At 42.5% G+C, this 13,783-nt stretch overlaps 1 protein-coding gene across 1 annotated transcript; it reads left to right on the top strand.

Annotated features, from left to right (window-relative positions):
* The first annotated feature begins 282 nt into the window (after positions 1-282).
* On the top strand, positions 283-13,563 carry mknk2b (MAPK interacting serine/threonine kinase 2b). The gene is made up of 14 exons (XM_068707570.1): positions 283-379; positions 978-1,201; positions 1,604-1,685; positions 1,925-2,026; positions 2,144-2,241; positions 5,221-5,300; positions 5,512-5,585; positions 5,677-5,781; positions 6,014-6,069; positions 6,271-6,366; positions 9,819-10,013; positions 10,147-10,311; positions 10,409-10,449; positions 10,564-13,563. The coding sequence occupies exons 2-14, from the start codon at positions 1,151-1,153 to the stop codon at positions 10,835-10,837; spliced, it is 1,419 nt and encodes a 472-aa protein (XP_068563671.1). The 5' UTR covers positions 283-379; positions 978-1,150; the 3' UTR covers positions 10,838-13,563.
* Positions 13,564-13,783: the final 220 nt, after the last annotated feature.

Here is a 13,783-nt window from a genome sequence, read left to right as displayed (position 1 = left end):
CAAGTTGATATTAACCTATTTAAATGACCTACTTCACGAAGTTATTTCTTATTGTATGACTTCTGTACCACGGCGAGCAGCTATTTATGCTTCTTACTTCGAGAAGTGGTACAATTACTGCAGAAAGACGAAATGGAACGCAGCCGCCATATCCGTTTCCAAAAAGCACGTGACGCTGCCACTCAGTTGATGCAGGCCTGCGGAGGGAGGAGACTAGGAGGAGTCAGCAGGGAGGTTATAAAAACACCTCCGTTGTTACTTCTTCACCACCTTCCACGCACTCACTATCAGGCCTATCCCCCTTGACTGTCCTCTGCGGCTTGTGAAGCAGCGGGTCAAACAACGACGCTAACGCTGGAGCTATAAAATTAACAACGGGGTGAGTACGCTAAAAGAAAAATTGAGTACAGCAGTTATTAATTGTGTCACTTGTTTTTCAAAATTTAAAATATAACCGTTCTTCTCGCAAAACTACAGTGACGTCGCAGTATTAATGGTAGCTAACATTTGTTACCTGACGTTCAAGTTAAATCTGTCACAACTTGGAAGTGTCGCGAGCTTGTTAATGTTATCTTAACGGCTGTAGCGCTGCAGCGGCCTTCCTGCGCTTATTGAAGAAGATGCTACCGTCATTGTTAAACTAAAAACAGCGGGGCTCAACAATATGTTTACTTATCTTACTCCCTCTTTAGTATTGTAATGAGTTGTATGTTACATCTTCTCAACTTGGCTCATTGAAGTGTCTGTAACCAGTTTAACGGTGACGCTAAACATGGGTTGAACTGTAATGGTAGCTAGCTGTTGCTGTTATTGCACTGTTATTGTTTTTATTGCCTCAGGATCATGTGACGAATATCGGCTAACGTTAGTCTGCCGTGGTCACGTTTATTAGGTTAAGCATTTATTTAAACTATTTAAACTCGGTTCCGGTAATGTGTGTTGTAACGCTGCGGTGTGTTTTTGTGTATCGTCCTCAGGGCTCCCGTATAAAACGCCGCAGCAACCGGACCAGTCAGCGCAGTGTGATCACTTGCGACTCTCTCTCTGAAACGACTTTCTGTTTTTGGAGAAGTGTAAATTGGTATAACCAAAAAAAACCACTGCCGCCGCATATCCGCCAAAAAAATCCCCATCCAAAATCGAAGCAAATATGGTGCAAAATAAGATCACCGAAGTCACTGGATTCCACCGCTCTTTCAAGGTGAGTTTGAGAATAGTTGAGGATGAAAATGCAGAGCTGCTATCATCTTGCCTTTTGCGAAGTCTCTATAATCAGATCACATTTGTCAGCATGTATGAGAGGACCTGACCTCGCTATATATAAACACATAACTCTCCCAAGTCTTATGGCCGATGAATACGCTGTGTGGCCTGGTTGCACGTGTATGTTCAGTAATTAAAGTGTGACATGTTATGAAGGACTGCTGTTGGCTTTTGTGTTACTTGGCAATAATTGTTTTAAAAGTTTCAGCTTTTTTCCTGTTTTGAGCCAACTTTCAGTTTATGGTTTAAAGATGAGAGATAACAAAGGCTCTTATCAGTTATGACTAACAATTGAAACGTTTGCATACTTTAACAAGCACATATTTTTGTCATTCTCTAGGGCCAAAATCCCTTTGAATCTGACGACTTCACCAAAAATGGATCCCGTCTTATGGATTCATTTAATTTTGATCCAAGACATGGTGAGTATTTTTAACTTAAGTGTTTCCATATCTGTAACTTGTCTTATCTGTGAAGATTGTCAATGTTATCGACAATGCTTCAGTTGCAATAATTACCAAGCTCACTCATTATCCTCTTTTACTTTCAACACCCTGATTGCCCTTACATTTTGTTTTCCCTTTTGGTGCTTTTTTTGAGTTTTTATATTTGGATTGTTTTTCACTAGCACATGATAATTTAAGCACTCCTATTTTGACAGACATGCCCTCCAGCCGGCCTATCGACATCCCCGATGCTAAGAAGAGAAACAAGAAGAAAAAGCGTTGCAGGGCAACGGACAGTTTCTCTGGACGATTCGAGGGTAAAAGCTTTTATTTCCAGTATCATACTGCAGAAAAAAACTCTTCATAAAACATTGTATGGTGCACATTGAGAGATTCTGCTCAGTATTTTCCTAACGCGTGAAACTCTGCTACAGATGTCTACAGGCTGCATGAAGAGTTACTAGGAGAGGGGGCTTATGCCAGAGTGCAAACATGCTTCAACCTCATCACCAACAAAGAGTATGCTGTCAAGGTAAGCGAGCAGACATTCTAACACACTTCAATGCATGATCGTGTTGTGTTTGAAAAACATTAGCATGATGCATGCCGTCTTCATTCCTGCAAGTCGGTGCTTCTGTCTCACGAGTCTGTGAATGTCGTCGTTGCCACATAGCACTCACCTGTTGTCTGTAAGGGGTACCATGGCTAGTGATCAATATAGGGACGTTACATTTCTGAGACTGCGCTTGGTTAAATTTGAGATGAGAGTAGAAAGATGAAGGAAGAAAGAAGTGCTAAATGTAGGAAAACCCTACTGCGGGATGCCTGTCATTGTGGCCATGTTTACTTGTTTTCTCTGGTCATTCTTTAGAACTCTTGTTGAGGAAAGGTATTTTTTTTTTTTTTCCTCCTTAGTTCAGCTTTCTAAAGTGGATGTCTGCAGGCTCTCATGTCTGTTGTGCTGCTGTTAGACACTTCCCCTCAATGTTTTTACAGATGGCCAGCCTATCACAGAGCTGGGAGGGATACAACCACCCCTTTTTTTTTTTTTTTCTTTTTTTTTTTTTTTTTACTCTTATTGCCTACAGAGGACGCTCGTTGTGAGAACATAATGTACTGGTTACTGTGCAAAAACAAAACCCACATAGAGCGGAAGGAGGGGCACTGAGTGAGGGCTGTGACCCAGGGTGTTTACGCTGCTTTGTTCTCCTTGCTCAGTACAGTTTTTTTTTTTTTTTTTTTTTTTTTTTTTTTTTTTTTTTTTTTGCGTCCAAATGGGCTGTGGACTTGTGAATACATGACTTGAGACTCCAGGGGACTTCCTCTTTTGTGTGTGTGTGTGTGTGTGTGTGTGTGTGTGTGTGTGTGTGTGTGTGTGTGTGTGTGTGTGTGTGTGTGTGTGTGTGTGTGTGTGTGTGTGTGTGTGTGTGTGTGTGTGTGTGTGTGTGTGTGTGTGTGTACACACATACATTTACATTTTTAGGAACAAAACATTGTGAAAGATTTTTCTTTGCTGAAAGTAGAACTGTGGCTTGTTTTTCTTTTGTAAATTCTTGGCCCCCTGACCCACTAATCCCACACTGTGCTTAAACGTCAAGCTTTTTATTCTTCTTAAAACTTCGAATGGATTCCTTTTTGCAGTTAAATTCTGTTAAAGTTTGAGAAGAGGTGTTGATGGGTCAAGGCTGGTTCCCCATAGGACAAGTGTCCATGTCATACCAATTCATATTTCAGAGGAATCGGAGCACACGTTCTGTCATGTGACTATGATCTGTTGGCGTTGTTTACCCGGGGATGGTTTGGTAGATCCCTTGGGACTTTGCAGTTCTGGGGGAGGAGGCCATTATTGGAGGTCATTTAGGAGTCTGGGGGGCTGCTGCCAGATGTCCCGTCTCTCCCCTCCCCCTCCAGACTGGGGTGAGTTGTATGTGTGGGCTCCCTGTGTTGCAATTGCAACAAAAGCCTCGGAGCACCAAGGGTGAGCAGAGGGCTGTGCAGTGCGTGCCTATCTGAAGCTCTTTTTCTCCCACAAATCCTTCTCCTTAAAGGCATCATTTCCCAACCCTTGGTTGACGATTGAACATGCAGCATGACTTGGTGGGGCCTTGGTTTGCAGCAGGTTGTTGTTCTGATCTTTTATTTGGAAAAACAGACATAAATCTAGTACTTCTTTAATAACCGCCTACCCACTTATCATGTTGATAATTGCATTTGTCAGCTATGTTGTGCAGTTTCTTCTTTATCTGCATGCCATTATCAGCGAGCTGATTGGGGGGCCGTTGTGCTGCTGACTCAGACTAGAACAGTGCAGAGGCTTTGGGCTGCTCACAGGCCTCTCGTCTGTCTGTTAATCCTAGACACACCCACACTGCAACTCTGGCCCCAATGGGCTTCAATAGCAGCTGTAATCCAGCTACCAGGAAGAGAAACATGCACAGACTCCCAAGCAGACAATAACCAACTAGGGCTGGAAAATTCAGGCTTTTTTGCTTTGGTGTCAGCAGTCTATCTTTCTGTCTCTCTTGGCAGGGCATCGTGCAGCTGGTGGCCCCATGATGGTTTAGTTCAAGGCAGCACAAAGTTATATTTAGTGATAATTTTTTGTTTACCGTAAACAGTTTTGGATTAGCCTATGAGATGTTTCAAAGAACATGCATGGCTCCTTAAGAGCACTTAAGATTTAAATATAGGTCACAGATGAAGGGCTAAATATAGAGATGCCGTGGCTTGTTAACGTTCTCATTCTGTTGTCTCTGCTTTGGCAGGCAGTACTGGAAGTAGGTTAAACTATGTTTAGAACTGTGTCACAGGTTGGGATGAAGGTAGGAAAGCGGCTGGTCTGGAAGGAAACTAACTCCAGATCTCTGTATATGAAATGAATACCCTATACACAACCACGGGTGGGGTTTTGTGGTGCAGCGCGAGTGGATGGCCTTCACTCAAACATTAACTCTCACCGATGGGCTGTTTTTAGCCCGCAGAGCATATTTCTAGGGATGCATTGATCTAACTTTTTCAGTCCCGAGGGCAATACTTGGGCTTTGGGTATCGGTCGATACAGAGTAAAGATCTGATACCAGTTTTTTAATTAATACGCCTTAAACTCACTGGGTTTAAGTGACTTGGATCATTCTTTATGTGTAAGGCAATATCAGGCTTGACTTGAACATTAACTATTTAAAACAAAATGTAACAAATAAATACATGGATATAAATCACTGCATTGTTAATTATTAAAAAAATAAATCATGTACCAGTAACTTGGTAAAAAAACTTGGATTACAGGAATTACAGTTAAAGTGTAAACCTTCTTAAATGCAGCAACATCGTGGTCACAACTTGAACAGGAAATTCTTGTGTGTATGCATGTGTACATTGAATTGAATATATCGAGCCTGTTGTTAACAGAGTTGTGATCTTCATCCTAATGCTGTGAAAAATATGGAAGTTGGACTCATTTGTTCTGTGGAATATATTTGGCTAAAATGACTGATCTTATGTTCTGTTACAGATCATAGAGAAGAGACCGGGTCACAGCCGCAGCCGTGTCTTCCGTGAGGTTGAGATGCTCTATCAGTGCCAGGGCCACAGGTGATGTCCTTTTGTCATGATCAGCTAAATTAATGCCAACTGATGAATGTATGGAGACGGTACCACAGACTGACTGACCGACCCAATTTGTGCTGAATCTTATTCAGTTGAAGCCCCTTAGCCCTCTTACTCCATAGTGCATAAATCAACTTAAATGCTTTCTAGATGACTCTGTTGACAGTGGCTCATAGTGCTCTCTCCTTTTCTGTAGCAATATCCTGGAGCTGGTCGAGTTCTTTGAAGAGGAAGACAAATTCTACCTGGTGTTTGAAAAGCTGAGAGGAGGTTTGTGATCCCTGCATCAGATTTATTTCTAAACATCACATTTTTACTTGCAAATAGAGCTGATATGCTCACTTTATTTTGCCCCCATCAGGGTCGATCTTGGCACACATTCACAAGAGACGACACTTCAGTGAGCAGGAATCCAGTGTGGTTGTGCAGGACATCGCCAGCGCTCTAGATTTCCTGCATAACAAGGGTAAGACCACTTGTACAAAATGGCGAGACTGGTTATTGCTCCTCATGATCACCAAAAAGGCTCAACATTCAGCAAATTGGTTTGTTACAGAACATTTTCACGTTTGTTTTGTTCTAACTGACCATGGGACACAAGGCTTCATTTGTTGGCATTGGGGAAAAAAAGCTTGCTTGTTGTTTTTAAAACTGTCTTGTCTATCTCTTTTTTATTTTTATTTATTTTTTATTTTTAGGAATGGCACATAGAGACCTGAAACCTGAAAACATTCTCTGTAAGAGTGCAGACAAGGTGAGTTTACTACAAACATTTTGGAGCCTAATTGGTTCAAAGGGCAACTAATAAGATAACTACATATGATGATATGAACCCTGGTAATGATCAATGGCAGCACAGGTCTTTGGCCCCACAAGTAGATATTCTACACAAAATGCAGTGAATTTATCAAAATGTAGATTAAAGGTAATGATTCTGAACTTGTATCTCTGTCAGATTTCCCCGGTCAAGATCTGTGACTTTGACCTGGGCAGCGGGATCAAGCTGAACAGCGATAGCTCACCCATCTCCACCCCCGAACTCCTCACTCCGGTAAGTCCACCTGCATATTGTGCTGGTTTTGTTTGCCAAACCATTTGGCGCACTGTTATAAATGGGAATAGGATGGTGCTATGGAAGGGAAATGCATGCCAACAATGTACAAGTACAGCTAAGACTGTAGATCCGGGTTGTAAAACAATGCTTTTATCGTGTCCTACTGGCTGCTTACCTATTGGGCAATCCTCAATGGTGTCAAATGCAAGGCAGCTCACTGATTGGGAGAGAGAAAGTGTTGTGTTGTGAGGTTACGGTAGTTCAGTGTTGGGCTTTATTTGAATTGTGATGGATTGCCTCCCGATTGTCCCAATCTGGCAGCTTTTACCTTCAGCTTACCTCCCTTATCATGCTAAGTATCGGCAACACTGGGATAGATATCTCTCGTTTAAACGTCAACATCCTATTGCTTATCAGTTGCAAATATTGAGGCCCATGAGCTTGAGTGTTATGATTGTTTAGCTCTTCCTGCTGTTGTCGCGACACAAAGCAAACGCTGCCCAGAAAAGTTGGGACCCTTGCAAACTCTGAAGGGAATGGTGAAGTTGAACTGGCAACCTTTCTATGTGTCAACAAATACTGTCTGCTGGCTGTCTGGGGCGGGGGGGGGGCACTGGATAGATTGACCAGAGCAGGTGAAGGATAGCAGTTTAGCCTCCAGGAATGTACGGGTGGGTGGGGGGGTTTTCTACACTGGTAACTTGATCTTCCTTTAGCAGAACTAATGGATAGAGCCCATCCCTGGACTATTTGATGGAAAGATAGTTTTGGATCCTAAGAGGCTTCACGTGTTCAGTCTAGTGTGTGTGTGTGTGTGTGTGTGTGTGTGTGTGTGTGTGTGTGTGTGTGTGTGTGTGTGTGTGTGTGTGTGTGTGTGTGTGTGTGTGTGTGTGTGTGTGTGTGTGTGTGTGTGTGTGTGTGTGTGTGTGTGTGTGTGTGTGTGTGTGTGTGCCAATTAATTTGATGAGGATTGCTTCTTTACTATTTCATCCTTCAGTTTTGTTCACCATAACCACAAGACTTGATCTAATGAATATATTTCAGTGGAAGAAAAATTGATGCCTGAGGACAGAGCACAATGCGATAGCCTTGAAGGCTACAGGAAACACACTGTGACTCTTACAAGGCCATGTCCTGTGGTATGAAGTTGCAATGAAACCAAAACACACCCAACTCTTGTTCATTTGTCTTTTTCTCCCTGTGGTATGAGAGAAAAACATCCACCCTCTCTTTCTGCTTAGTCTCCGCCCAGTGGCCCCAACCACGCTTGTGCATGTCTGCGCTTTCTTTATGGTCTTTATACAAAGGCTGTGCATAAGGCATGTTCTAGAAATGTTAGTCTTTCCCCCTATACCTAGCAACTGAGATGTGATTGGCTAGACCAGTGGGAGGGGGAGGGTAACTGGGAGGGACAAATGCTATTCTGCTCATGCGCTCTGGCTTGTTTTCAATGCCCAGATCACAGGAACAATGTTATCCGATTTTCATCTCACTATTGCCCCACTCCCCTGCCCGCATTCCTACAGTTGCTATTGCATAATTTAATGTGCTTTTCCATTTATTGCTTATGTTCCTGATCAAAGTGAATGTGTTAAATCAACGGTATCCAGTGGCTGCTTTTTAAAAACGTAGAAGTTTTCTCTGGATGTGTGCTATCTAGTACAATAAGGACACTTGGAAGAAAAGGGGGACCTTTCTAGGAAAAAGATAATTTTAGTGTACTGGGAACGCTGCACAAGTAACTGACAGCCTGTCAGCAAGGAATAAATCTGACTGCACAAATGCCAACGCTCATGTGCAGCAGTAGGGAAATGGGCTGACCTGCAACATGAAGACACTACACACAAGCTGCATAGAGTTAAAAGAAATCAAGGGACTGCCTCTGTTGTTCATGTCACAGATTTAGGTGCAGCTGCATGACTACAGAACAGGTCTTTTTCCTGTAAGCCTCACCAGATAATCCTGTAGTTTACAAACAGCTGAGGCGCGTGTCATCAGTGGTGTCAGTATGGCCTGACTAGTCACATGGTTTTAGGAAAGCCCCAGGTTGCGATGCCAACGAATCCTGTGGTGGCAGCAGCAGCTGATGAGCAGCTATCTGCATGAAAGTTTGAGGATATGACTGATGCAAGTCCAGAAGGTGTTTGCACCAGCAGCACAGGAAGGACAAATGTTAGATTGTCGTTATTGCCCCCGCTTCAGCTCTTATTACTGGCAGTCCTAGACTGGCTATCTTTACCTTTTTATCTTTCCTATTTTTATCTGACTTGATCAGCCACAATTGCCGTTTTTACTTTGTTTAGCACAGCTATCACATTGCCTTTCAGTTGTGGGGCACCTTGGTGGGCAAACATATTCTTTTGTGCCAGTGTCTTTTATTTCTGTGGCAGCTGCATTTGGCCTGAATCTTGGGGTCTTGTCTATGGGGGCAGTCGCCCCAAACGTGGTGATGTTGATGGTGGAAACGTGGGGGTTGTTTTGGTTTTTTTTTTCTCTCTGACAGAAGCACCTTTGTCTGAGACGAGATTCCTGTGCTGCAAATTTCATTACATAAGGGTCCAGAGAGGTGGAGGAGGAGTTAGGAGACAGCTGGGACATGGTAGTGGGACACAATAGATGCCTGCTCACCCACAGAGGGAAGGAAGGATATAGGCCAGGATGCAGGCCTCTGCTTTTGAAAATAAAAGGATTAACAGGTTCTCAGAATTTATACTAGTAGTTGTCTATATTTAGGACATCCTCTAGAAATCTCAAAGAATCCAAACTCTTGAAGTAAGACATCTTCGAATGAATATAAATGTTATCGTTGGTAGATGGATAATATAAGGCAACAAGGACATATGCGTCCTGCTCAACTAGAGACCTGCTCCCCTTTTCTGTTCCTAAAGTATTAAAACGGTATTTGGTGTTTGTCTCTAAGTTACATAACCGACGAGGGCTCAGTCTCTGGCTCCGGAGGACAACCAATCCTCTTTTCCATGCTCAGTGTTTGGCCTAATTTCTTTCTTAGCTACATAACAAGGTACCGCCAGAGTTGAGCCAACCCTTGCCCTCAGGCTATTCTGCTTGGCTTGTGTACAGCTGGATGGTCAAAGCAGTGAGTCACTGCTACTGCCTATGCACACTAACCTCCTTCACTAGAGTGTAGCCCTCCCTTCCTCTACCCTTGATATGTAACTGTATGCGATGTTCCTTCTCAGGTGTCCTTTTAACACATTGAGAAAAGCTGTATAGCACAATTTAAATGAATCCACTACTGCACATAAGCATGTGACCGTCACATAGGCGGCGGCCCCCTCCCACCACACAGCCCAACAGAAGGCCCTAAGCTTTGACACTTGCAACCATGAGGTATCTGAACGAAGGAATGTGCCCGCAGGCCCTGCTATAGTTACTGCTTTTTGCCATCCCTGTGGTTAACAAACTTGTCTCTTGTTTTTGTTTCACAGTGTGGCTCAGCAGAGTACATGGCGCCTGAGGTGGTGGAGGCCTTCAGTGAGGAGGCCACAATTTACGATAAGCGCTGTGACCTGTGGAGCCTTGGAGTCATCCTATACATCATGCTCAGTGGCTATCCACCCTTTGTGGGCCGCTGTGGAGGAGGCTGCGGCTGGGAATTAGGAGAGCCCTGCCACACCTGCCAGGTGAGAATTTGACACAATAATTCAGCAGTTTCCCGACGTCCTTTAATCGGACATTAGCGCAACTTAAACAACGCTAATCTTCTCCATCAAGGTTATTGTAACTGATGGTACATGTTTTAATGTCCATTTCTAGAACACACTGTTTGAGAGTATCCAGGAAGGAAAATATGAGTTTCCGGAGAAAGACTGGGCTCACATCTCCTCAAGTGCCAAAGACCTAATATCCAAACTTCTGGTTCGGGATGCCAAAAACCGCCTGAGTGCCAGCCAGGTGCTGCAGCACCCCTGGGTCCAGGGGGTAAGTTGAAAATCATCTTCTACATGTCTCTCACAGACACTTTATGTTTAGGGTTAGTAAGCACTGATGTTTTAACTTTTCGTTTTATTTTATTCAGGGTGCATTTGACACTTTATCAACATCCATCCTGCATCAAAGGTGAGAAAACATTAATTACAGCTGCAACAGACTGTATTCCTTTTGTATGCTTGACATAAAATATTTTAACATTGTCATTTTAATAACCATATTTGTGTCTGATCTTCCATTTAGAACCAGCAATGCCAGGGATCTGACATTCTTTGCTGACAAGGCCATGGCTGTGAACCGGCAGCTGGCTGAACAAGATGGCATAGAAGACCAGCAGCAGCAGGAAGTTCCATTTGTTGTCACCGCTACTGGCTCCTCTATGCGCCTCTCCCTCCTTTCCAACTCCAAGCTGGCCAGGCGCAGGCAGCAAAACAGCCAGCTGAAGGGAGGGCCCGTCTCCGCTGCAGAGCTCCGTCGGCTCTTGGCCCCTCTTGTTATTGTGGGAGACTGTGCCTGAAGTTCCTCAATCGTGACCTCCGACCTACCGTTAAGATTCAAGTCCAGATCTAAGACTACCCTGAGACTTTCTCCCCAATCCTGGCCCCCCTCTCCAACTCTAGCTGGCCTTGGTTCTTCTGCCATTCAGGCTCTCTTGCCTAGCTGTAAAGGGAGATGCTGCTTGCAGCCCTTCTTCTAAATGCCTTCTGCCCTTCTGCAGCACTTCTGAAGCACATCAGCCCAAGGCCTGCATATAGCAAACACACACGTGCATGTAAAGGTTGGGGGAGAGGGCCAGTTCAGGATTTGGGAGAGAGAAGAGTTAAGTTATGTTCTTTTTATTTTTTCCATAAAACTCAGTGCAGAAGACTTATCTTCGAAACCAAGCTCAGACACCAAAGGACAACCTGTTGTGCTGCTCCCACGTTGCAACTGGATCCACTGTGAATTACATTATCTGGAATGTTTTCTTTGCCTGTATGTGTATGCAATGGCCCATCTGCACATAGGTACAAGCTTATATGCAATATGCCGAGATGAAGGCTGTTCCTGTCTCGAAAGGGATTCAGTATAAGGGGTTGGAGGGGCTGTAAGCCAATGCTGTCTGTGCCTGGTGCGTCCCATTAACATGGCTGGGGACTTCAAAGCTTTCTGTCTCCGTTTTAAGATAAATTCCTCAACACTGAGCCTCCTCTATAAATGTCTGAGATAAAACACCCACTCATCTAGCTTGGTGGCCACGCACTTAAAGCTCCGAGAGCAAATAATGTCTGTACCCAGCCAGCCATTCATACAGTTTAAAACGTGAACATATAGGCCAAATTATCTGTGGCTACATCTTTCAGTGTTTGAGACCATCAGTCAAGTTCAATGGTATTGAATGAAGCTATTTTACTTGTTACAATGCATGGCCACCCCAAAACTAGACTTCTGAGCTAGCTCTGAAGTATATCTATGTTAAGTTTGATGTTAAATGGCTTGGCAAGTGAAATTGGGTCTGTTCATTGTAAAGAATTCATGAAATGTCCCCTTTGCCACAACTTGCATCCTTTTTTTTTTTTGTTTTGTTTTTTTGTTATAATTTTTGTTTCTACAAATCAATTGATGCATTAGATTTAACCTTGAATATTTTTGACAGTAAAGGTTAGAACTCCTTTCAGGGGTTTGAAAAGTTTATTTTGGCCAATGTGACTCGTGTCATTTCTTGACCATTATCCCCCCCAAAGGCTCACCAGTCTTTTTTTTTTTTTTTTTGGTGTGTGAGACAACCCTTTCTCATTTACAAAAAAGGAAAAACATTCCACAAAAAGAAAAACAAAAAAAGTCTTCCACAGACATGTAGCTGTATTAAGTTTACTTTATTTTTCAGGTTTGAAAACTCCATGTTATTGTGGCACACTGATTTTTTTTTTTTTTTTGGTATGGCTGTTAATAAGCTCTTATTTTCTATGATTTTCATGCAGGTTCAATTCAGGTGAAACACCGGATGTTTTCCTTGTTTTGTTTTTAATTTCGGAGTATGAGGTGATATGGAAAGAGTTTAAGTTGATCTGGAGCGTTCATGCCCAGTGAAGGCAAGTTTTAAGTTTTATTTTATTTTTTTATGTGAAAGAGTTGGCAATTTTTTATTTTTTTTATTTTTTTTTAATTCCGATTAAGTTAAAGCTCATTCTGTAATGACAGGAAATGGACTGGTGATGAGGTCTCACAGCACTGTAGCCATTTCACCAAAGAAGGTTCAGGTCATGACGTTGAACATGTGATCGTCACCTAGCAGTGAGAAGTGGAGACTTCTGATTGTCCATGTCCTCTTACCAGCAATGCAGCGACGGTACTCTGGAAACTGCTCTCTTGGTGTCAATATGCTGATAATGGGACACTGTAATAGTTCTAAAAACCTTTCTACAGATGCATTGATATGGGGGTTTTATGTCTTATAATAAGACTTACTTGAATTTGTGTATGCAGCTGTTTCTTCATTTGGGAAACTACTTTGCTATCAGTAATCTGAAAGCGTTAAGCTGATGATTAAGGCAATCTTGGGGTTTTGAAAATACCTATACAGTTCAGTATTCTGCCTTTCTCTCCCTGTTGAGCATCACACGAGTTGGTCCCTACTTTTTTGATAGGGTTGGCTACTCAAACGCACAGATTTTGGCCATACTCTTAATATCCTGAATGGTGTATATAGGAGTTTTCTTGGTCATGACCATTTCTACTTTTGTCAAATGGCAGTAGCTTTTTGGACTGCCTTTTATTGGGGGGGGACAAAGTTATATCCTTAAGCCTCGCAATTTTTATATTGTACGTCGTTTTGAAGTAAGGAAGTGTTAAAATCCAGTCATTCATTCAAATGGACAGTCCATCAACCTCCCCACGATTTGAATGTAGCCCACAGGTAAAAGCATTTACAATCCAGCAACATTGATCAAATGTTTTCTAAGTGGTTCATTTCATGAACATGGTGTGGGGTCATTCTGTCTGTTGATTCAGTCCTCAATTCTTTATTTTTAATGAAGAGTGGAGATTTTAACACTATCCGAATCACCCCAAGCCTGTGGTGTTCATGGGAAGAAATTTAAAATACATCCTTTAAATACAAAAATATTTTTGATTTAAAATAAGCACTTTACTGTACCATGTGAATGATTGCAGTTCACTCAAGGCAACATTTATGCCAGTTGCTACAGAATTTTGTATTGTTTTTCTAAAAAAAAAAAAAGCAATAAAATGCTTTAAACTAAACCTTTGTCTGATTGTCGTCTTTTTAAAAAGGGCTTAAGTGAAAACTTTACTTTGTCTGAGCCCTCCTGTATCACTAGTTTCATATTAACAGTCTTATCTGGTGGCCAAGGTTGAGGCAGTTTCATCTGATTCTGTGCTGTAAATCTTTTAATCAGGAACACTCCCTGATATCTGAGCCAACTATGTCAAACATGTCCTTGGATGTTGGTAAATATGAGCT

This window comes from Cebidichthys violaceus, unplaced genomic scaffold (genome assembly GCF_023349555.1).
Source record: "Cebidichthys violaceus isolate CVI_PGR_0920_01 unplaced genomic scaffold, fCebVio1.0.p SCAF_13, whole genome shotgun sequence".
Classification (NCBI taxonomy): Eukaryota; Metazoa; Chordata; class Actinopteri; order Perciformes; family Stichaeidae; genus Cebidichthys; species Cebidichthys violaceus.
The sequence above is the reverse complement of the archived record's forward strand: the minus strand, read 5'-3'. Positions and strand labels throughout refer to the sequence as shown.

What these genes read in the sequence shown, in the direction of transcription:
- mknk2b (XM_068707570.1), top strand. Translation starts at nt 1,151, where the DNA reads ATGGTGCAAAATAAGATCACCGAAGTCACTGGATTCCACCGCTCTTTC. An exon ending in CCCCCGAACTCCTCACTCCG is followed by an intron (nt 6,367 to 9,818) that starts GTAAGTCCACCT and finishes TTTGTTTCACAG; the next exon opens with TGTGGCTCAGCAGAGTACAT. An exon ending in ACATCCATCCTGCATCAAAG is followed by an intron (nt 10,450 to 10,563) that starts GTGAGAAAACAT and finishes TCTTCCATTTAG; the next exon opens with AACCAGCAATGCCAGGGATC.